Genomic DNA, 23,613 nt, shown 5'->3' with positions numbered 1-23,613 from the left:
TTCAGATAGCTGAAAATATATGGCAGCAGTCTGCTAAGAACCATGTATTAAAAGGGATTATGATGCATTTGTATTTCAGGAGCTAAGGGCACCACTTCTATTGATTACATTGACTCAATACGTTTTGATTGCATTTAAACACTCTGGTATATCCTCTAGCTCCATTTATGACTTGATTGCATTGGCAAATTTGGAATGTCCCCTTTTATCTCATCACATCTGTTTAATCAAGCTAATATTCCATCTGCTACTTTGCTATGCTAATGCTTGCAGTGTGGACAAACTTAAGTTCTTAGTGATGAACAACCCATTTACTTCCTTCCCAGAGTGCCTGCTCTGCAGTTTGAATTTTGAGCCCTATGAGTGTGTTCCCTTCTTCTGAATAATCAGTGTTAGATTTTCTTGAAGAGAAGATTCCACTTGTGCGGATTTCAAGATCTACCTGCGGAGCTCCCTTACAAATCCCTATGTTTTGCCATCCGCTATCATTACAGGGCTGACGACAGATGGTGATCTGGTTGCTATAAAATGAATCTTTTCTTGTTGCTAAACCTCAGCGTTGAAGAACTTCTTTCGTCTACATCAGCTGCCACTCCAAATCTCTGGGGGAAATGAACTTCTCACTATGTGTGCCAGCCAGGATTTTGAATGCAACCTTCTCCCGCTATAGAGAAGTGGCCTCAAACGCCTCCTTCACTCTGGATAAAACTTCGTTTCAAAACTTGCAAGAATTGATCATCTATCCTCCATACTCCAAGACAATGATGTTCCTGATCCCGCCAATATTGTGCCTTACAGCAGCTGTCCTGATCAACCCTTTCATTTTGTTTGTGATTCTTTCCCGTGTCAACATCCGTCAGGAGACAAGATACCTGCTGTTGGGAAATGCTTTGCTCTGTGATTTGTTATATCTGATACTCTATGCTATGTCTGCAGTTTTCAATGTAATGCAACTCCACCTTCCCAAGAACCCTTGTGTGCTCCTGTTGTTTCTGCTGGCCATGACTTACTGCGGAGGGTTGCTAACAGCTGCTGCCATGGTGCTGGATACATACTTGGCCATTTTGTGGCCTTTGCATTACATCTCCATTTTGCCATCATCACGAGCAAAGAAGCTGATACTGTTCCTATGGATCTTGTCTGGGATTTTCCCTGGGATTGTCTTCTTAATACTCAAGTTTACCCAGAAACCCACTGTATGTCCAGTGGAAAACTGCTCTGTCCCCATAATACTGGTGATGACTCTACATGGAGATGGGGCCGTGAAATCCTGCTATGTAGTCTCAGTTTCTGCCCTTTTTCTCTGTCTGTCCCTCATACTTTGTTGTTATATGATCCTGTATTTCAAAACAAAGCAGTCAGGCATATGGAAAAGCATGTTCTCTAGAGCCAGTGTGACGTTCCTGATGCATCACATTCTCTTGTTCTTTCATTTCTCTCCCCTCTTGGCTATTGTGGTGGACTCCTTGCTTTATGTCAATGCCGTCATTGGGACACAGACAGGGATATTGGTCTCTTTGATAATATGCAATGTGCTGATAATCTTGCCCAAAGCTCTGTTGCCTTATCTGTGTGGGCTTCGATACAGGGAGATAGCCTCATCCCTCAAGTTCTTCTTCAGACGGAAGCGCATGACTGCCGTGTCTCCAGTCTCAACCACTTGAGCAGAAATATACAAAAGACTTGTCGTGATTTGGAGCTTCTATCAAGTTGGAAGGATTTCCCACCCCCTAAAACTCATTCATTTGTTGTAGTGATCTGCTGGCTGAGTTACTAGCCATTTATTTTTCCAAGGTCAGCATACTGTGAATGGAATAGTAGTAGTATCATGCTGATATTTTGATATATAATGATAACAATGTTGTGTTGGATTAGACGTCATGCTTCACCAGTAAATTAGAAGGAAGAATTTAAATAACCAAAAAAGAATTTTCACCTGTAGAGAAAACTGGAAAATCAAAGAACACGGGGAACAACACATTAAGGGCAAGTGTAACAATTGTTACTATTCTGATTTCAAAGTCATCAGATGTGCCTGGTTTTCAAATGAGGCCCCCTAAGAATGTTTGTGCATTTATGATGCTTTGTGCTTATGGTGGTTTGGGGGCAGTCATACAATATTCCACTTTCAGTACTGTTCATGACTGCAAAAGTTTTGGGCTGGCCTTATGGCTTGATTTCCTATCATTGCATATCCTCTAATTTCTTGCTTAAATCCTTTAACTTTTCATACCACAAACAATCTGGGGGTGGGTGCTATTTTATTATATTTTAGCTACAGTGCAAGAATGTCCCTCCAGACAGCAACAGAGTGCTAGCAATGGGACAGAACAAGTAACGAAGTCCAGTGATGTGTGGACCGTCCAGTATAAATCCACCATTAAAGCACTATTGCTGAGTTGAGAGCATGTCGCAGAATACACCCATAAAAAACAGCAGCCTGGAAGTGCCCTGGATTCAGCATGCATATTCCTGTGATCAGATTGGTGATCGTCTACATTCCCAATTACATCTCTGAAACAACAAATATCTCCCTATCTTCTGATAGCATATTAACTTTGTATATACAGTTCAATCCTATGCACTGTCCCCTTGATTACTTTTGCATCTATTTGTCTGTTCGTCTGTTGCTGAACGTATGAAATGTAGCTATGAAGGCAGAGGAAACGTATGAAATTTCTGAGTTACTGAAAATGTATGGAAATTGTGAGCTACTGTAGGGGATGTGTCAACAGAGAATCTGTTTACAATTTTCCATAGTTACATGTCTCTGTGTTGTTGTTTTTAGCGGTCTCATCAAATAGATGCATAAAGATGTTAGAAATTGTGTGACTTGATTTTAGGGGGAAATTACTTTTACAGCATTATCTAGACCTGATCTGGGGGACATTGTTAGGCTGCATTTCCCTTGGGAGTTATCTGTCAGGGCTGCACATCAGCAGTGGGGCTGAAGCCAGTCGTGGGTAGGTTCAAAGCCAGTCCTCCCTCCCTCCCTCCCTCTCCCCCACTCTCTTTGGAAATCCTTTCCCCCCCTCTCTTTCTGACACCCTTTTCCCTCCCTCCCTGATCCTTTTAGGCTGAGGGAGAATGCAGCCCTGGGGCCACAAATTGCCCGCCCTTGATTCAGACTAAGGACTCAATTTGTCACTCTGAGATGCCATTTACAGTTTAGCCAGGGGAATGTAGAATGTAACTAAGCAAGAACAGAATTTCATCATTTGTTGCTGTGCTCTTATCTATAGACTGGAAAATCAGGACCTAAGTATGCTTAGGGAACTGATCAAACTAGTCTAGTTTCTGGAACTGGGCTGATGGCTCCAGACATACACCAAGGGTAAACAAAGTGGACTGTGAACAAGTTTCAGTAAATAATAACTCACAGCGAATGTTTTCATCTACCAGTGTCCCAATCCACAGGCTCCAGGAGGGCCTATGTGAGTGGTTTCATGCAGGGATACAAAAAAAAAAAAAAGAATGGCCAGTTTTAGTGCTTTATTAAAGAAAGGCATAAACTTACAACACAGCCTGCAGAACCCTGCTGCCTTTGAAGACTCACAAATGGATGGACTTAAACAAATGCAAGCTATGTAAATTGGCATCAGTAGCCCAATTAACACACCCCTGGCATGGAGGACTCTTCCAAACTCTTATCCATCTCCCAGATAAGGGAGTAGCTGACAGGCAGCCAGTATGAGAAGGTGGTAATGGTGCAGGCATTCTCCATGGCCACATCTACCAGAATTCTGGTTGAAATGGCCTTGGAGAGAAGTGGGCCCAGAACATCATGTTGGAGCACTGTTGACTGTTTTTTTTCTTTTGGTGATGGCAGTGGTGTCCCATGGCCCAGTGGGTGGGCAGTTGCAGCAGGTCAACCTGCTATGGATGAATGGAAATGCAAACTCCTTTTGATCTACTACCTGAGGCATTTGGCTAGAGTGTGGTGCTGATAACACCAAGGTCATGGGTTCTATTCCTGTATGGGGCAGTTGCATATTCCTGCATTGCAGGGGGTTGGACTAGATGATCCTCAGGCTCCCTTCCAGCTCTTCAATTTTATGAGTCATTACAGGGCCACCCTTGCATGCTGTACTATTGTTTATTACTCCAGTTTGCTGTTTCTCATAGATACGTGTATCAGTACCACTTATTCCTGGTGTTATTTATGGTTTTCAGAGCTTTGATAGGACGAGTTTAGCTCAAAGAGGAGCATAATGGTCCGTGCTTCCCCCAAGCTCTATACATGATTCAGAACAAAAGAGATTATCATTCTGCAGTCCTTGCAAAGGACATTTAGGCTCTGAAGCTTGAGAAGAAATCCACCGTTTAACGCAAGGAGGGAACAAACCCTAGGCTAAAGGGTGGGGGAGCCACATCACTTTTCAGAATGCCCGTTTGACCCGTCCATCAACGGCTCGAGTCAATAACACGACTATGTTGGAAAGAAAGTAAACATTCAACAGTACATCCTTTAATCCTTTGTGAGGCTACTTTGTTCCCCCAACAACATTAAAAAATGCAGAGAAACATATACAGGGGCCCTTTCTACTGAGGAGTGGGTAAATAATGTTCTGTTGACACAGAAAGTTGGGCTACCAGCCAAATTTTTCAAGCTTAGTATGGACATAAACCAGATCCAGGCAGGTGCTGCAGTAAGAGAAGTCTCTTTCCCTATCAGCATTTATTTATCCTCATGGCAAGAAGATGTTTTTGAGGCATTAGGGAAATGTACTCAACATGACAAGATGTATGATTCTATCTAAATATATTAGGTAATTTCATACAATACATGGTTTAAAACACTTCCCCACTTCCCAGATCTATAATGTGCATGTCAAATCTACATTGGCTAGAGAGCATAGTCAATATACAATGGCTCTCCTCCCCCTCCCACCTTCTGGTTTGACAACATTCACAAAAAGTGTGACAGAGGTTCAGTGGGACCTCACTATGGCCTAGATTTCAATCACAGACAGATCTTCATCCTGTAGGCTCTTCGAAACTCTTGAGCAATAAGAAGTGCACATCTCCTTGGCTAATTCCGTCTGCTACTTAAGCATTCTAATAGTATGATGGTAAGAGGCAATGGAAGACAGGAGTGCCTGGCGTGCTCTGGTCCATGGGGTCACGAAGAGTCGGACACGACTAAACAACAACAACAAAGAGCTGTTTGACAATAGAATGGACTCTCTCAGAAGGTGGTGACCTCTCCAATGGAGGTTTTAAAACAGAGGTTGGATGGCCATCTGTCGGGGATTCCTGCATTGCAGGAGGTTGGACTAGATGGCCCTTGGGGGTCCCTTCCAACCCTACAATTCTGTTAGTCCTTTATTCTGACCTAAGAGTGTTCTATTGCATCTGGGACACAGTGCTAGCCTTGGCAATCTTAACAAACAGCTGTTCTTAGGGTAGATCTTTGGGTTACGGATGGTGGTCCTTCTGTTCCTTTACATAGAGCTCAGTGGTAGCTCAAAGGCTGAATGTTTCTGTTTGAGTGCTCCAAAGATCCTGTCTTACAACCTGCTCAGGTCCTGATTGTGTGCTACTAGATACCAGTGGCCACAGCCAAAGGTATGTCTTGATGCTATCGCTTCATCACTGCAGAGCTGGTGCTTATGAAAGGAGAAGGTGACAGTTGGCTTCCTTAAGAGCAGTTCTAAAAACTAGTTCACACAGGCAGGTCTGGTCATGTGATCACAGCACATGTGATTGAGAAGCGAAGATATGTTCATAGATGCAATCCATCTGATCCTTCTTTCTCAGTAAACGGGGGGGGGGGATCATACACACACAGCACCTGTGTTGCACATTACCATGCCACACACATGGCATGCTTATCTACTCCTTCACCACATGTACTGAATCAGGTTCAAAGGATGTATGTGTGCACATGTATGTACACAAACACACACACATTATACACAGCTACATAGCTAGCCTCTTTGCACATGTCCTTTTTCTATGTCTGCTTATCATGTAGTAGTCATAGCCATAATCATAATATTTACAGTCTTAGAAAATGTAACATCATTATATCATGATCATGACAATGCTGATTTAGAAAGAGCCAGAAAAAGCATTTCTTGGAAAAACTTGCAAGCTACTTGCCAAGAAAAGTGGAACATTCTTTTCCAGAATTTGTTGCCTTTCCTCTCTGTAAAGAAATGTCAAAACAAAGCAATGAGATCCACAAAACAAAACAGAAGTGTTACTGGGGTGTTTTCCCGCTGCCCATTGCAAATGCTGGAATTCTGTGAACTTGAGCATATGCTTGTTGTTGTTGTTCAGTCGTGTCCGACTCTTCGTGACCCCATGGACCAGAGCACGCCAGGCACCCCTATCCTCCACTGCCTCCTGCAGTTTGGCCAAACTCATGCCAGTCGCTTCGAGAGCATATGCTAGAGCATATGCTAGAGCTTAGTTAATTGTCAAATATTGGGAGTACTGAGGACCCTTCCAACTAGCTAGCTTGGGGGTGCTGGTTTAGGAGCCAGCGCACATCATGTGGTGAGCTGGGGGAGGGATTAATGAAGAATCTTTTGCAAATTAAGCAAGTGACCTTGGGTGAGTCACTGCCTCTCAGCTCAACCTACCTCACAGGGTAGTCTTGAGGATTAAATGAGGATGGGGAAAAAGGTAGAGTGTAAATGCAGTAAGCAAATAAATAAGAGATGGGGAAACCATACTTTTAAAAATGTATGTATTTATGCCCCCAATTACTTGTGTATTTGATGGTAAGTTTATAGGACAAAATCTTGCACTGCTAGCCGTAGTGCCATAAGTGATTTAACAGTAATTTCTTTAATTGTCAATTCTCTCTGTCTCCTGCTCAAAGCACCTGACACGATGCTTAAAAATTCTTCATGTTCATTAGAACAGAGTGGAGACTTCAGAGGAGAACGAGATCAGGGAGAAAATAATGACAAAAATATTAAGAGAGAAAGAAAAGGCTGCAGTAATCAAAGGGTGGTTTTACAGAATAAATTAGTGGGTGTCAAAGAGAAAATAATTACCAGGGTACATTCCAGGAGAAAATTACTGTGATCTGTGCTATATTGACCACCCCCTCCCCTATTCCCACAATTTCATTTGTCAATTCCTCCATGTCTTCTTTGTCTCTGTCTAATGAGGACTGCATATATTCTGGGCAAGGGGACAACTCACTGCAATATTCTATTCCAGACGTAGCACATGACTGCCCGGTAGGAAACAAAAGTGAGATGGTACTAGAAGCAATTCACAGAAGACTGTAATGAATACTAATGGAGGTGGGAGGGATGTCATTTTGACAGTAGCAATTTCCTCCAACCATAATAGACTTAAAAGGCAATCCATGTTAGCAGTTTAAGTACGAGTTAGGATGCAACCAGGTATTGTTTAGGATTGCTTCAGACAAGGCACTTTAATATGGTTCCTGAGTACCAAATACATGTGCTGCATGACTCAATCTGAACTTCACACCTATGTATTTTTAGCTGCTTGAGAAAGAACTGAGTTCTCCTCCGCTTGCATATATTTTTAAAGGGACAAATGTGCTGCTCCCACACCCAGCACAAAAAGCCTTCAGAGAGATCTGTCTCCTGCTGAAATGGGAAAGGTTTTTGTGGTGCTGGAGATAAATTATGTGGTCCTGAGCAGAAGCCATCTTAGATCATCTTTGCACATCTGCCCTTTACTAAATTTGAAGTCTACTGTAAATGCCACCCAAAAGGCTGCACGGCATGTTGTTAAGCACCACCTGCTGCTGGAAACAGAAGCTTCACAAATGCACTTGGTATGAGGATCATGGAGCATATATATTGTTATGAGTTTCTGGGTGCCACTGAATCCCTGGATTCAGGAAATGTTAAAATATAAGCCAGGCCCATTTCCTGATGAGGAAATCACCTGGAAGATAAGCCATTGGGAGAATAAACGGAAGGCGCTGAACCATTAGCAAAGACAAAGAGAGGGGGCTCTGTGTCATACAACAAATGTAAGGGGCCCTTCTGTCAACTCAGAGTTAGTTAAAAGACAAAGCAAGGGTCTTTTAGGCTGTGGTGTAACCTAGAGGGGAAAAGGTTGTAAAAGTGGCAAACTGGAGAGAGAGTCAGAGCACGATGGCTGATTTCTGTTTGAATCTCTGGTTGTGGCTATGGGAGAAATGACCCTTTTGGGGTGGTAAAGATGTGAACCCCCTCCATTGTAGGTTCAGGTTGTGTGTGTGTGTGTGTAAACAAACCATGTATCATAAAGACACCACAGTCTCCACTGTGCCTCATTCCCAAAAGGATACACAAACCCTGGAATCTCGCACCGCTCAGAGATTGGGAGTGGTGTGTAACAATATAAAAAAGAGCCCCCATGGTGTATAGGTGCACAGACATCGTAGCTCAGTGGTAGTATTTGCTTTGCATGCGGAAGGTCCCGGGTTCAAGCCCCAGCATCTCCAGGTAGGGCTGGGAAGGACTCTTGGCTGAAACCCTGGAGAGCCACTGCCAGTCATTGCAGATAATACTACATTCAACTCAGTTTAAGGCAGAGATGTATAATTAGATTATGAGAAATTAATAGCCATGCTTAGCTTATTCTTTAAAACCATAACATACAATTTTCCTGGAAATCATGTTGCAACATCAAGCATTTTTTTCATTATTCAAGGGATTGTTTTGTACCTCTGTTCCCAGAAATTAAGATTTGTTTAAAAATAGTGTAGCAGCGCCACCTTCTGGGCCACTGATGGAACTTTGAGAAAAGAAATTCTTATTGTACATGAATGCAAGGAAAGAGTAATCCAAAAGCAATGGATTATATGAAGTACTTTGTTTTGTTTATAGAAAGAGAAAGGTGAGGAGGAAGGGTTTGGTTCAAAAGCACGTCAAAGTGCAAGTAGATAAATAGGTACCGCTTCAGCGGGAAGGTAAACGGCGTTTACGTGCGCTGCTCTGGTTCGCCAGAAGTGGCTTAGTCATGCTGGCCACATGACCCGGAAGCTGTACGCCGGCTCCTTCGGCCAGTAATGCGAGATGAGCTCCGCAACCCCAGAGTCGGACATGACTGGACCCAATGGTCAGGGGTCCCTTTACCTTTACTATACATTGCTTATGGCTTATGCCAAAAAGGATTGCAAATATTCAGGCTGCCTGCAACGTAGCAAAAATGACTTCAGATCAGAGTATTTACTTTATTTATTTAAAACATTTCTATCCCATCTTTTGATGCAAGTAATCGGATTTTTTTAAAAAAAATAAAATAATAACCAAAGTGGCACCTACAAAAATATTAATAATAATAATTGCAACTCACAGAGCTCAGCATTGCTAATTATAGGGGGATCTCATATCGTTGAATGTTTCATTGGCTTACAGGTCCACAAATAGCCCGGTCCCTCTGGATATGACATTAATTTAAGGCACATGCTATACAGCAGGAAACTGAGTAAAAATACATGTTTCTTGAAAAGACTCTGACAGCCTAGTGGTTTCATCCTGATCATCCTATATAAAAACCTGGGGGAATGAGGTATTTCATGACAACTTCTCCTTTCCTTCTCCTGAGTATCCCTGCAAAGTCAAACTGAGACTGCTCCAGGCACCACCTTGCGGATATATGTGTAGGACTTCCGGAGAGTGACACTTCCGTGATGGGAGACTCCGCGGGGGAGGACACATTCTTCCGTCAGTTTCTGGGTCTCAGCATCCCAACACAGCACAGTGGCAATGACGTCGTTCTTCTCGTCTCGTCCTCCGGTGATGAACAGCTTGTTGTTGCAAGGAGCAATCCCACAACTTGCTCGTTCGTGGCTTAACTGGGTCGCTAGGCACCAGGTGTCTGTGAGTGGGCTGTAAGAATAGACTGCCCTCATAGCTCCACCTGAAGTGGGAAGAGAGCAAAGGATTCCTTCTGGCAAATTTGTTTCTTTTTAAATACATTCTAGGCTTCTGGCCAAAATGTCAGCGTCAAGACAAAGAGAGGACAAGACACTCATTCCGAAAAGCCAGCCAGCCAAAGACTTTACTTCATCAACTAGCCTTCATCAACCGGGTGCCTTCCAGTTAGTTTGGACTACATTTTCCAGAAGCCCATGCTCACTGAGGCTGGTGGGAATTACAGCCCAAGGCATCTGAAAGCCACCAGGCAGGTTGTTTTCATCAATGGGAACTGTGATCCCCCCCACCCCACCCCATGGCACAGCATATCAGTATGAAACTTCAAAAGGACACTGGGGATCTTCCATTGCATTTCAGCTTTCCGTTGAACTGAAGGCTGTCTCCTCACACTGGGGAGACTCTGCCAAGGGCAAGGGGACATGAAATGAAATCCTATGAATAAAAGTATTTTGCCTGCATAGTTTTTTACTGCTACTGTAGCTGTGAAACAATGCATGGTTATAAAGAAAGTAAATCTTATTTTTAAACTTACTTCCCCATTTGTTGCCTGATTCTTAGTTAAGTGGGTAGAAAGGGGAAGCCAGTTTACTTTTGTTAGCTGGACTTGGTCAAACAAGGTTTTATAGCCTAACTCCTATGCTTTCAACCCACACATGTGGGCGCCCACAGGGATAAATCACAATTAATATATCCTCTCCTACCGGTGGGCTTATAGCCGAATAAAGTATTATCTATCTATCTATCTATCTATCTATCTATCTATCTATCTATCCTTTCCTACCAGTGCTGTAACTCTCCAACCATTTGACTTTGACACCAAAGGTGCATTCTTCCATTGTCTCCTGAGACAGATGGATGCCAACCAGTCAGTCAAAACCATTAAAACCTATCCCACAATTTACACCTCTCTGTGTGCATGCACAACCCAATTAAAAATATCTTGGCATGGAATTCAAAACTATTCCCATTCCCTCAAGTGGTTATTCAACAATGCAGAGGGACCAGAGTTTGACTAAACTGCCTTCTTGTCCTTCAACTGGAATTCTAGAAAAAGCATTTCAGCCGTACCTACCAACAACATAGATGTGGTCATGGAAACTGGTGGCATTGACACATTTTGCCTCAACAGGCATGGGTGATTTTAAGGTCCAGTTGTTTGTTGCTGGGTCATAACATTGTGTTTTGTCCGTGGCCAGCTTCCCATTAGGTCCTCCTCCAATCACATAGAGCTTCTTCTTGTAACTGGCGGCCCCAAATGAACTGACGTTGACCATGAGAGGAGCTGCCTATAATAATGCAAAACAACAGAATTGAGGAACGTGCTGAAGGTTCATCAGGGCTTCATGCATATTAATTCTCTTTTTAAAAAAAAGTAAAGTGGAGAGAAATGAGTTGGGGGCAAGTGACGAAGAGTATACGACTGACACCATTTGGTTTAAGATGCCTATGGCATTCAAAGGGACTTTCTTCCCGGTAAATGTCTAGAATTGCCACCTTTGTTTTGCACAATGTGCATCCATGTATGATGGTTGATTGGGTAAAAAGAAAATGCCATTCTAAATTTATCTTCTAGATAATCTTACATTTGCATTATAGATGCAGGAAATGCCAAAAACAAAACAAAACATTTTTGGTGTGAAAACACCATTTGCCTGTTAACCAACATCTGAGAGTAGAAAGTCGTTATTTTAGTCTGTTTCCTGTTTCATCACTACCAAAAGCACATCTGTACCTTACCTCTGACCAACAGTTGTGAAAAGAATCATATGTCTCCACACTGTTGATTCTTTGTATACCGTCGTAACCTCCAATGACATACACTTTGCCACCCAACACGGCCATTTTGTGTCTCCATCTTCCAACGTTCAAATATTCAATTTGGATCCATTTGTTGATGGATGAATTATATTTCCAAACTTCGTGCTGCGTTTCTTTCCCTCCTGTGATGAATGTAATATACCAAATTAGAACCAAACTTCCAGGATTTGTTCCTAGATTTTTGATTTCTAAATACATACAGCTATATTCTCCAAGAGCCAGCTCAATTCTTTTTTAAAAATGAGGGTTAAACTTCCACAACAAAAGCATTGTAGGATAGCTGCTATTTGACTGCAAACTTTTAGTTTGGCAACAGTCCGACTCCTGAAAGAACTATGAACATTGTTACTTAAACCTAATGTTTCATAGTCTCAGGACATAGAATCATAGAATTGTAAAGTTGGAAAGGATCACAAGGATCCTCTAGTCCAACCTCCTGCAATGCAGGAATCTTTTGTCCCATGTGGAGCTAAAACCCAGGACCTTGAGATTAAGAGTCTCATGCTGTAACTATTTTTCCTCCCTCATTTATTTCCATGGGCATTATGATCTTCCTTACCTGATATGTAGACTTCATTTTTTAATGTGGCACAAGCAAACTCCACCCATTTTTTATTCTCACACTCGGTTTCTTGTTCCGTGTTTGGCATTTTTGCCACTTCCAAACGACTGCGCCTCAAAGGATCAAGGCAGGTGACTTCAGCTACAAACTTTTCATCCTTTGTGCAGCCACCTATGATCATGAAGACCTCTGACTGGAATTCGTGCATTCTCGGCTTTGTTCTTTCAGAAATGATCTAAATGAAAGCAAAGAGCTGAAGAGATCTTTATCTTTAAACATTTTAACAAAAGCCCCCCTTCGCTCCCAGTAAATACAGTAATTCGCCTAGGAACATACCAAGCTCCAGACACCTTCAAGAGTGTCTACCCACCTTCCGCATGCAAGCTGTGCTCATTTTTTAATTTTTTTTATTAGAAAAACAGCATACAATAAAACTCATATAACTGCAAGTTACAAAACTCATCCCAATCAGTGTACTGGTGTATACAATATATTGTAATAAACATTTCACAGATTATTCCAAAAGATCTAGAAGGCATGATTTTAAGAGTTGTTTGCATGCATTTAATGCATGGTTGTTACCTATTTAAAAATACTCATTCTTCATAAGACACACATGCCTAGCTCTATGAAATTCATGAAATAAATAGTCGAACATAAAAACCCCTCCACCTTTTCCCCTAACACTTGAGCAAATTGTGGCCATACAGCTTCAATATTCTTGGATAACACTGACTATTTATACCAGGGATGGAGAAAATGTGACTCTCCAGCACCCACCAACCCTGACAATTAGCCGTGTAAGCTGGAGCTGAAGTCCATCAAAGTCTAGAGCAGGGGTCGGCAAGGCTTATCAGGCATGGGCTGGATCACTCCCGTGGAGATCCTCCGTGGGCTGGACCGGCGCAGCGCGATGCTGGAAATCACATCTGCACATGTCTGCAGTGCCAGAAATTGCTTCTGCACATTTATGGACTTTCATGGACTTCACCAGAGGCAGAAAGAACAGTGTATGTATGTTCATGGTTACGGGGGCAAAAGATGTAAGTAATTGAACCACTGTACTGTATATCTGTTAGTCTTTATGGTGCCACAAAACTATATGTTGTCTTTTCTGGAAGAGATTAACATGGCCACTTTCTTGAAAATGTTACCATAGAGATGGATGTTAGGAAGTTAGCATTCCCAAAAGGCAGGATGACACTGCCACAAGCAGGAACACCACAGAAAGCTCATTGCAGAGTACCTATATAGATAGTTCAAGCAGCTCATTGAATCACTAGTCTGAACTCTTTCTTAATACAATCAACATTTAACTCACCTCGTTCCCTGATAGATGGTACATTCTGGCTTCTTGAAGCAGAGGAAAGACACCAGGGCACTGTCGGATCAGTGGCTCAGCTTCTACAGTCTCTACAAAATACCAAGGGTCCAGAAGGGGTAGTCTGACACCCTCAAGGATGTAAGCCAGGAGAGGAAGTCTTTCTGCTATTTTGTAATGCACCCAGTTTATAACCATTTCAAACACTTGAGCTTCGTCAGTGACACAGAGTTCATCACTCTTTAGCATACTATATAGGACATCCACAGGCAGTTCTAAGAACTCATCGTAATTCAGTACTTGGGAAAAATTCTGAATAATATATCCCTTGACCTGCTGCTTCAGTTTATCAAGTGAATGAGCATCAGCCAGTCTCAGAATCCCAACACAGTTTTCTGGATGAAGAGCTTCATTGAGAAAATTGGAGCAAGCTTCTACCATTCGCAAAAACTACAAGCAGAAAAGGAAGCACATTAAGTTACTATGCAGACATGCCCTCCTGTGCTTGTTAGTTTATTTTACTGCTGTTAACAAATCTTAAGAATGTGAGGAAGCAATGTCCCTGATGTAAAATGTGCAAATACCATGTTTAGTATACATTGTTAGTGAAGGCAATTTGCCTCTGAATGCCAGTTTCTGGGAACCAAAAGCGGGAAGAGTGCTGTTGCACTCAGCTTGCAGTCTCCCCTTAGGCATCTCATTGGTCACTTTGGGAACAGGATGCTGGACTAGATGGGCCTTTGGTCTGACCCAGCAGGGGGCTTCTTATGCTTCATTGAGCTTAATGCTGCTCATCTGTATAATAAACCTTCAAAATGCTGGGATGTGGTAGGTGGGGATTCCACGGGAGAAAGGAATTCTGTGATGAGTGGGAAAATAAATAGTGTCAGGTGGGCAAAACTGATGTCACAGGGCCTATTTGCACAATCATTTGGAGAGTGTAAGAGGCTGCACAAAAGGTGAGGCTCCTGAAGTGTCCAGACACCATCTTGACCAGGCACCCCCAAACTCGGCCCTCCAGCTGTTTTGGGACTACAACTCCCATCATCCCTGACGACTGGTCCTGTTAGCTAGGGATGATGGGAGTTGCAGTCCCCAAAACAGCTGGAGGGCTGAGTTTGGGGATGCCTGATCTTGACTGAGTCCTGGAAGACTTGCTCCCTGCATTGCTGGCCTTTTTCTACCTGGCCATATTGTTTAGGGAGTTAGTTTTTTGTATCTTTCTTTTTAGATCTTATTATGGTTTATATGCAGATTGTTCAATTTGGTTGTGTACTTTTTGATGTGCTTATTTATTGTTGGCTATGTTTGTAACCGAGTAAATATTTCTATGTTGTAAGCTGCCTTGAGCATGGTTTTAACTATGGAAAGGCAGCATTCACATAAAATGACAATGGTGGTATAAGAGGTTTTCACATCAACATAACATGCACATGGTCTGGATCAAATGTTGAAAGAGGGTGAAGAGCAGATCAGATTGACTGGCTGGGAATGAGTTTGAGAGATTACTAGTTCTAATTGCACCCATCTCAGACTTCAGTTTACTGTGAATTTGTTTTCATTGTTACTCAGGAAAGAATGCTGCCTTTGGTTAACCCTGGATAACAAAGGAAACATGGGCCCTGGATAGTACATCTGGAACTCCCTGGAATCTTGCACTGCTCAGAGATTGGGAGTGGCATGTAACACTATACATTCCAAAATCCCAGCTAAAATCTCAAGGAAAGGCTGAGCACTCAGGGTGCTTCTGGATATCAATACAGTTCAGCAGTTTTCTCCATAACTTTTTTAAAAATCTGCACCTAACCTTAGAGTTGATGGAGTACAAAGTAGTGCATGACTTAAAAAAAAAAGTACCGTATATTGCGGCGTATAAGACGACTGGGCGTATAAGACGACCCCCAACTTTTCTAGTTAAAATATAGAGTTTGAGATATACTCAACCACAGATTTTCCACCCGGCGTATAAGACGACCCCCGACTTTTGAGAAGATTTTCCTGGATTAAAAAGTAGTCTTATACGCCAGAATATACTGTAGTTAAAAGGAAAAGAGGGAAGTGAAAAATCTGAAACACCATTTTTAATGGTGATGGTGTATTTTAAAGAAGCGTTTACAGCAGAGTTTTGTGCTGAGAGCTATGTCCTGTTGACACATTTAGGCTACTTATCATAACAGACCTGGCCTATAAACCACTGGTTCCTGTTTTTTAAAGATACATGTGGGCAAACATTTAAAGAAACGAAGCTCTCGAATCAAAATTAGATGTACTTATTCCATTTGATAAACTTCCCCTTTGTATCATATCTATAGCCAGCTTTATCTGCCACACATGGAGTGGAGCCATGCAGGGCTGGAACTACAAGTTAACGGGACAAAAACTGGAAGGAATGCTGGTCCATTTAAAAATAATTCACGTGCTTCAGCGCTTTTTATTATTGTTGTGATCAAGCTGAAAAATTAAAAAGCTTGCTCGCTACTTTGAGATATTTTAGGTAGTCCTCATTATGCCAGTCCCATTAAAGTGGGGTAGGTGTGGGGATGAGCAAATTGGTCCATTGTGGTTTCTTCTGCCTGTCACTGTGGAGGCAGAACACAGCCATCATGGTCAGTTAAGGATAGGAGCAGCATTATCAAAGTAGCAGAACCAGGGATGGACACAAGGACAGCACTCCGGTCCATCCTGTCATAGGCAAGCAGGCAGCCTTCCTGACAACTTCGGGGGCGTGAGGTGGAGCTAGGTATGCTTTCCATTTTAAAGTTTGGAACAGAGTAGTTGCTTCGGAAGACAATCCAACTGGAGAACAGCCTTTACCAAAGGTGTCATGGCTTGAACTCAGGACAAAAGGGGGAAACGTGCTAAGAGGAAGGCACGCTTGGCAAACCCTCACCGTGATGAACTACCGTGCGGAAACCTATGTCCCCACTGTGGAAGGACATGTGGATCCAGAATTGGCCTCCACAGTCACTTACGGACTCACTGTTAAAACCATGTTTATGGAAGACAATCTTACTCGGCTACGAGTGATTGCCAAAGAAGAAGAAGAAGGAGCTGGGTAAGGCAGGCAGAGCCAGCCCTTAAACAGCAAAAACCAGTTTAAGGCTACAGTGCTTTGCACACTTAATTGGGAATTGATCTTGGACTTACTTCTGAGTAAGCACCTTTTGATTCACACAGCATGCCTTGCTTGTGAACTTAGGCTGAACATTAGATCTAGTTATTAAATAGAACAGCCAGTGAAATCCCAAAGCAAAATATTGTTTCGTAGTAAAATTCAAAGTTGCCCAAAGACTAATCCAACAGTTGTCAATTAGCCATTTTCACACTAAACAATGAGCTAAAACGAGTACTCCCGTGAATTTGGTTTGGTTTCTATGTGCTGTAAATATTTTACTTCACTAACCTGAAAAAGACTAGCGGCTTCCAGGACTTTCTGGACATTTTCCTTAGTGATCAGCACTTTGCTTGTGTAAGTGTAATCCAAAAGAATCTGCATTGTTTCAGCATCAACTCCCTTAATTACTATTTTTTCTTCATACTTTTCTTTCAAGTCGTTGCAAAACATTGCCCTGAAGGGGAAAATACGTAATTTCTTGGAAGACCAGTCATTCTGAAATACACTCTGGAAACAAGAATACTAATACTTCCCCAATCACTTCATATGTAATTTATTTTAAAGTATGTTTATGCTATTTTTCTATTTTAAAATATTGAAAGTTGCTAACAATATATATCAGATCAGAGCAATAAAAAAAATTAACTACAAAACCATAAGAGCAATCCTTTAAAACCATCAAACTCACCTATAAAACATACAGCAATCTCAGTACACATTAAACGTTATTATTAAAAGCTTCTTGTTTTTACGGTAACACATGCTATTAATTTGTTTTTGATATTGTTTGTATACATACTGCATTGGGCTATAGTGCCTTATTATAATGCAGATTTGAAAAATTAAAGCAAATAAATAAAATGCAGTGTCTAATCAGCTAATGAGTATGGAATAAATGTGTTTTTATTCCAAAAGTCTCAAAACGTGGTCAGGGATGATGGGAATTGTAGTCTCAAAACATCTGGAGGGCCGAGTTTGAGGAAGCCTGCCATAAGCCATTGTTCAGGGTGGAGCAGCAGTTTCTCAGAACATCCTCCTAGGAAGTCTTTCAGAAAGATGAGAATTTGAACCACAATATAGTCAGATAGTTCAGAAGGGTACCAGAGTAAATGGTATTGAAAACCACTGAGAGGACAAATCAATGGGATTACGCTCCCTTGTCTATCTCAGTGTAAATCATCCACCAGAGTGAACAAGGGAATGTCTGTCCCAAATCTGGGATGGAAGCCAATTTGAAAAGGATCTAAATGATCAGTCTCATCAAGAAATAATTGAGCCACCTCATCTTGCCCTGATATAGCCTTACAATAACTTTATATGATTATTATTATGATTATTATTGTTGTTGTTATTGCTCCTCCTAATACAGATAAGCGCAAAGGGTGATGAACAGTGGTTTGTCTGGGGCTACCCAGTGAAGTTCAAGGCTGAGCTGAGATTTCAACTGGAAACCTCCCAGCTTCTAATGTATGTTCTTAATCACTCTGCTACACTAGGTCTACATATCTGTGTTTTAGCATTTCAGAATCCTAGAGTTATTGTCACTCTCTTGACATTTGTCAAAGAAAGGCAAAACTTATGCTCTAGTTATCTCCCGCTTGGACTACTGCAATGCGCTCTATGTGGGGCTACCTTTGAAGGTGACCCGGAAACTGCAATTAATCCAGAATGCGGCAGCTAGACTGGTGACTGGGAGGGGCCGCCGGGACCACATAACACCGGTCCTGAGAGATCTACATTGGCTCCCAGTACGTTTCCGAGCACAATTCAAAGTGTTGGTGCTGACCTTTAAAGCCCTAAACGGCCTCGGTCCTGTATACTTGAAGGAGCGTCTCCAGCCCCATCATTCAGCCCGGACACTGAGATCCAGCGCCGAGGGCCTTCTGTCGGTTCCCTCACTGCGAGAAGCAAAACTACAGGGAACCAGGCAGAGGGCCTTCTCGGTAGTGGCGCCCGCCCTGTGGAACGCCCTCCCATCAGAAGTCAAGGGAATAAACAACTACCTGACATTCAGAAAATTCCTGAAGGCAGCCCTGTTTAGGGAAGTTTTTAAACTGTGATATTTTAAATGTATTTTAATGTTTGGTGGAAGCCGCCCAGAGTGGCTGGGGAGACCCAGCCAGATGGGCGGGGTACAAATAATAAATTATTATTATTATTATTATTATTATTATTATTATTATTATTATTATTTTCTCACATCTAACACTCAAATATTGCTGTATTGAATAATTGTGTGTTTCAAGGACCTCTTGGTCAATTGTCCGATTGGAATTGTTTTTTCAGTGTAACTTGTTGGTTTAAAGCAGGGTATTATTAATCTTGCTTCCCTTCTTTGAAGATAGAAACATTTGGGCTTTTTCAAGGCTAAGCAGCCGGAAAGGAGCCCAGGTAAACTTCACACAGGCAACCCCCTTTTCTCCATAAAGCTGAACCAAAGCTATTGTGCCTTGTTCTCAAGGAAAGGGATCACTCTAAGAAATATTAAAGTCACGTTCCAACAAAACAACATGTACATGTTTTTGGCTGAATAAATCATCAGAAGTCCTCTCTCCCGAAAGATAAAAGGTTGTGCCAATCACATGGGATAGTCCATGGAATTATCTGGTGGAGAATTTTATGTGGTTCCCCCCCCCCAAAAAAAATCTGATGTAAATATGTATTCTTATGCAGCATTTAAATCTGAATGGAGTCATTAACTATGAGTAGCTAAATCTGAATGGCAAATACCATACTCACCTGTCAGAAGACCAGTATACATAGCTACACCATTGTAAGATTAATTTACAGACTGAGCCTATCCACATTCACTTGGAACTCTTGCTGAATTAAATGATACTCCTCCCAATCGTGCACAGGATTGCAAGCTTGGTCATTTAATATTTCTGAGTATCGCTTCACCCCTTCTCCACAAAACAGTAACCAAAAATGAGACATTAAAATGAGACTAGTAGATTTGAATTATGGTTGTAAGACATCTCAGTTCCAAGATACCAGATGCATTCTCTTATGCCAAAAGAAAGGCAAAATCTTGTGTCAAAATAATTTTGTTAGTTTTCTGTGACAGTGCAAGGGATAGTTTTCTGTGAATTGATTAATTAATCCTGCTAGCAGAAATATTTATGGTGCCAATTAATATACATTTTGAAAGGGGGATAAAGTCCTACGTTAGCTACTTTTAAAAATGCCTTATGATGAGTAGAAATACGGAGGCCAGCAAAAATTACCATACCTAAAATGGCCCCAATTACATTTGGAATTAAATATGCCAAACGTTCCCCCCTTTTGTTCTACCAACTAGTATAAATGTCACACCTTGACCTGACTGAGTAACTTTTGGTATCAAAAGTTAATGTTTCTTTTACCATTAAAAAAAGTAATAATAAAATCCATCCCCATGTCACAATAATTCTCACTGACAGGGATTGATAAAAAAAATTCTTTATTTTCCAGTGTAATTAGTAACATGATAGTGGAGTATTTTGTTTCTCACTATTTATCTGGCATATTTTCTCAGTTTCCATAAGGAACACCATTTTCTAGCATATGCTACAGAAGGTGACCCTGCTGGATTTCAGTGCCTTCCTTCCATGTGTTTTTCCCATTTCTCAAATCACTTTTTTTTAATTTTAGAACTCCAAGAAAAATAGGAAGCACACTCCTTTCCCCTCATTGATTGCTTTTGCCATATGTTGCCCTCCTCATGGAAACAGGTTTTTTGGGGAAAGGATCATTCAGCTTCCACACATTCAACTGCATTAATGATAACATACATACTACCTAAAACACCCAGGAGCCTGTGGAACAACACTTTTTAATGGGAATTAATATTTTATTTTATTATTACCAATACAATTATCTGGACATAGTTGGGATTGTTATGGAGGGGGAAAACAAGGGGAACTGTAATTGATTGCATGTCTGTTCCTATATTCAAAAATTTTCTATCCCACATACCTAGCATTCTCAATTAATATTCTGGATGCTGTAATTATCACCCTGTTTGGCGATACACTTCTTCTGACATGCCACCAAATATAGACATTTTGGAAGCTCATAGACTGTTGGGGTAGGTTTCAAATCAAGTGCTTGGGAAATGTCACTTTCCCATCTTACCTGCTTAACTATTTCTGGTTGCAATTGAACATCCAAATGATAGGAGAGAGAGAGAGAAAATACTTAATTTTAAATATCTCCCTTACCTAAAATAATTGCTTGCCGCTGCTAGAACCACTCGGTGGCATGAGAATTTCATGTTGCCCACACACAGGGTAACATCTGTGAGAGAGTTTTCCAGTCGCAGGTTCTCCAAGCCGTTCTGCAGCACCATGGATAGGCCTGTGTCATCAAACTTAACCCTTTCACTGATGGAGACCTCCACAAGCTCTCCCATGTTCCTGGAACACTCATTTTCCAAAGGCAACAGAGATTCCTCCTCCAAGTTCTTCTTCACTATGTCTCCCATGTTTCGATTAGCAGCAGCACATCATGCCATTGATACTTCAATCTAAGATGGTTCCTGAGCTTCAGACAAGTCATGCTGCAGAAGCAAGACGGATTTCCTGTTTGGGCCTCCCCACTTATCTACAGCTGTCACACATGCAAAACAGGAAGCCTTGCACTTTCTCATCCTGTTAACACAAACAAAGTCAGTGGGGTTGTGTTGTTATTTTTTAATTCCACACATTTTCAAGCAGTTTTACTATGCCTAAAGAAGACTTTAAGGTGCCTTTGAATATGCGATTATAATGAATGCCAAATACCTCTAAAACTGTTCTGAAATCAGCATTCTGCTGCATAATTTATATGTATATATCCATCCAGATATACTTGATGAGCATGATGGGAGACTTATGGGGTTATAATTTTAACAACCAGCATTTTGAAAGAATGCCTAGAGTAAATATAAGCTTTGCATGCATGCATGCATGTATTTATGTACTGTGTGGTAACAACTGGCAATTGTCTTGGCTTTGAGAGGTATTACTTACTCGCCAGTTTGGGACTATCAACAATATTGTTTCCTGCACTGACTATCTTTGTATCTGCACTTTATATATATTTTTACAAACTATACACAGCTAAATGAGGAATTCAGTACAGGGATGGTCTGAATGAACCAAAGCTAAGTTTGCCTAAGTTTGCCATTTTGGATGGCAGTTAAAAATGAATTTTAAAAGCTCCCAAATAGCAACCTTCCTCTCATAAGTTAATGCTGAGATACATGATATAATTAGTTAATTAAAATGCAATTTATATGAATGCAGAGTTTCCCAAATGACAGTGTTCTCAATGCAAAATATGAGCAATTATTACAACAAGCATACAATTTCACCTGACCACTTTCTATTTCATTATTAGGTCTTTAGAAGCATGACATGTATCAGATGCCAGCCATATCACAGACAGCATAATGGTAAACGTTATATGCATTATATTGATTTGCATCAGCAGGAAAAAGCAGATCTGCTAAGCTCAGTGCTGGAGTGAGTCCAATGGCTGAGTCACCTTTATTATGTCTTGGGAATGGAGGCTTCTGTGAGATAACACTTACTCTCTTCACTCTGGCCTTACAGTCTAATGCAGTTTATCACATAGATTCTCAGAATTGCATAGAAAGTTTCCATGCTTCAGCCTGACATCCAAGAATAGTTGGCACAGGTGTAGAAACTTTCCACATGACTGGAAGGATCAACATGATAAACAATGTTAACTTGCAGCCACCATGAATACACTCACCATGCAGTAGTCTCTTGTCATAGGGATAAAGCTGCCCTTTATTATATTTCAGGAGGCTTAATCCATATGCTTCTTTTGTTTCCATTTTTAAATTATATTTACCCTAGATCCCACAAACGCTTTGCCCCTTGTCTTTCACTTGCTGTTTTAGGAGTAACTTTGGATGGCATTTTGTCACGGGACTATCAAGCCACACCTTTGGTAAACAGGACTGACAAAGGTCCCCTCCAAACTGTCAATATTTTGTGGGAAGGACTGAAGCATATTCCAAAAAATTAGGATTGTGCAATTAAAATGTGCAACAAAGCCACGTTGTGGTTAGGAAAATGGCAGGGAAATACATGCATGGAATGAATGAATGATGTTTAACAGTAAGACACATATACAACCCACAAGCAAATCAGGATGAATGTTCATTGTTGTATAACCTCCCCACCAACAAATCAGAACAAAGCATTAATAAAGATCGAGCATAGTCTAACCTCCACATAAGCTTTTACACAAGCAAATAAGAATAAATGCTCCTTAAACAAGTCATCTGGAGGAGCCCACTTACCACTCTTATTAGTAGCACTGGCTATAAAATTCTCCATAATTCAAATGGACCCCCCCCCCAAAAAAAAGGTTAATTTGTGATATAAATTACCACCTTGACTAGTAACAACTGCCACAATTTGGTATTGCCTATATGAATCCAGTTTTTCTGGAAATGTTGAATAATGAATCCTGGGAACTGTCATTTACCCCTCACAGAGCTACAATTCCCAGCACCCTTAGCAAACTACAGTCCCCGAGATTCTTTGGAGTAAGTAATGTGCTTTCAATGTATCCTGGAATATTTGTTCATATTCTTCTCTTTCACATTTTTTCTTTTGAAAGACTTAAGTGTTTACAGCCTGGTTCCATCCTAGCTAACTGCTTCAGGGTGCAGGGTTATTCATACATTTGTTTACCCTCTTTTTGCCAAGGCATCTCAGGCAGTTACCATTTTATTTGCATTTCTTGCCTACCTTTCCTTCAAGGCGCTCAATGTGGTGTACATGGTTCTCCTTATTTTATCCGCACAGCAACCCAGCAAGACAGATTAGGCTGAGACAGTGACTAAGGCCACCCAGGTGAGCTTCATGGATGACTGGGAATTTGAACCCTGGTCTCCCAGGTCCTAGCTAAGCAGTCTAAAACAAATTTACAA

General features: G+C 41.3%; 2 protein-coding genes across 3 annotated transcripts; one reads left to right on the top strand and one right to left on the bottom strand.

Annotated features, from left to right (window-relative positions):
• Positions 1 to 577: 577 nt before the first annotated feature.
• GPR148 (G protein-coupled receptor 148) lies at positions 578 to 1,695 on the top strand. The gene has a single exon (XM_033148108.1). The coding sequence runs from the start codon at positions 612 to 614 to the stop codon at positions 1,662 to 1,664; it is 1,053 nt and encodes a 350-aa protein (XP_033003999.1). The 5' UTR covers positions 578 to 611; the 3' UTR covers positions 1,665 to 1,695.
• A 7,569-nt stretch (positions 1,696 to 9,264) lies between these two features.
• Positions 9,265 to 23,586, bottom strand: KLHL6 (kelch like family member 6). 2 transcript variants are annotated; one of them, XM_033149952.1, is made up of 8 exons: positions 23,432 to 23,586; positions 20,885 to 21,313; positions 16,971 to 17,136; positions 13,568 to 14,017; positions 12,244 to 12,481; positions 11,604 to 11,806; positions 10,939 to 11,152; positions 9,265 to 9,849 (listed from the first exon to the last, which is right to left on the bottom strand). In XM_033149952.1, the coding sequence occupies exons 2-8, from the start codon at positions 21,145 to 21,147 to the stop codon at positions 9,548 to 9,550; spliced, it is 1,836 nt and encodes a 611-aa protein (XP_033005843.1). In that variant the 5' UTR covers positions 21,148 to 21,313; positions 23,432 to 23,586; the 3' UTR covers positions 9,265 to 9,547. The 2 variants fall into 2 exon arrangements, with proteins under 2 accessions (XP_033005843.1, XP_033005844.1); XM_033149953.1 differs by lacking the exon at positions 23,432 to 23,586 and adding an exon at positions 22,237 to 22,354.
• Positions 23,587 to 23,613: the final 27 nt, after the last annotated feature.

This window comes from Lacerta agilis, chromosome 5 (genome assembly GCF_009819535.1).
Source record: "Lacerta agilis isolate rLacAgi1 chromosome 5, rLacAgi1.pri, whole genome shotgun sequence".
Classification (NCBI taxonomy): Eukaryota; Metazoa; Chordata; class Lepidosauria; order Squamata; family Lacertidae; genus Lacerta; species Lacerta agilis.
This window is presented reverse-complemented; position numbering and strand designations above follow the sequence as displayed.

Excerpts from the sequence above, each read along its gene's own strand:
- GPR148 (XM_033148108.1), top strand. The coding sequence starts at position 612 with ATGAACTTCTCACTATGTGTGCCAGCCAGGATTTTGAATGCAACCTTC.
- KLHL6 (XM_033149952.1), bottom strand. The coding sequence starts at position 21,147 with ATGGGAGACATAGTGAAGAAGAACTTGGAGGAGGAATCTCTGTTGCCT. Across the intron at positions 11,807-12,243 it reads AAATGAAGTCTACATATCAG|GAGGGAAAGAAACGCAGCAC; the intron begins GTAAGGAAGATC and ends CATTCATCACAG. Across the intron at positions 9,850-10,938 it reads TGACCACATCTATGTTGTTG|GTGGAGCTATGAGGGCAGTC; the intron begins GTAGGTACGGCT and ends TTCCCACTTCAG.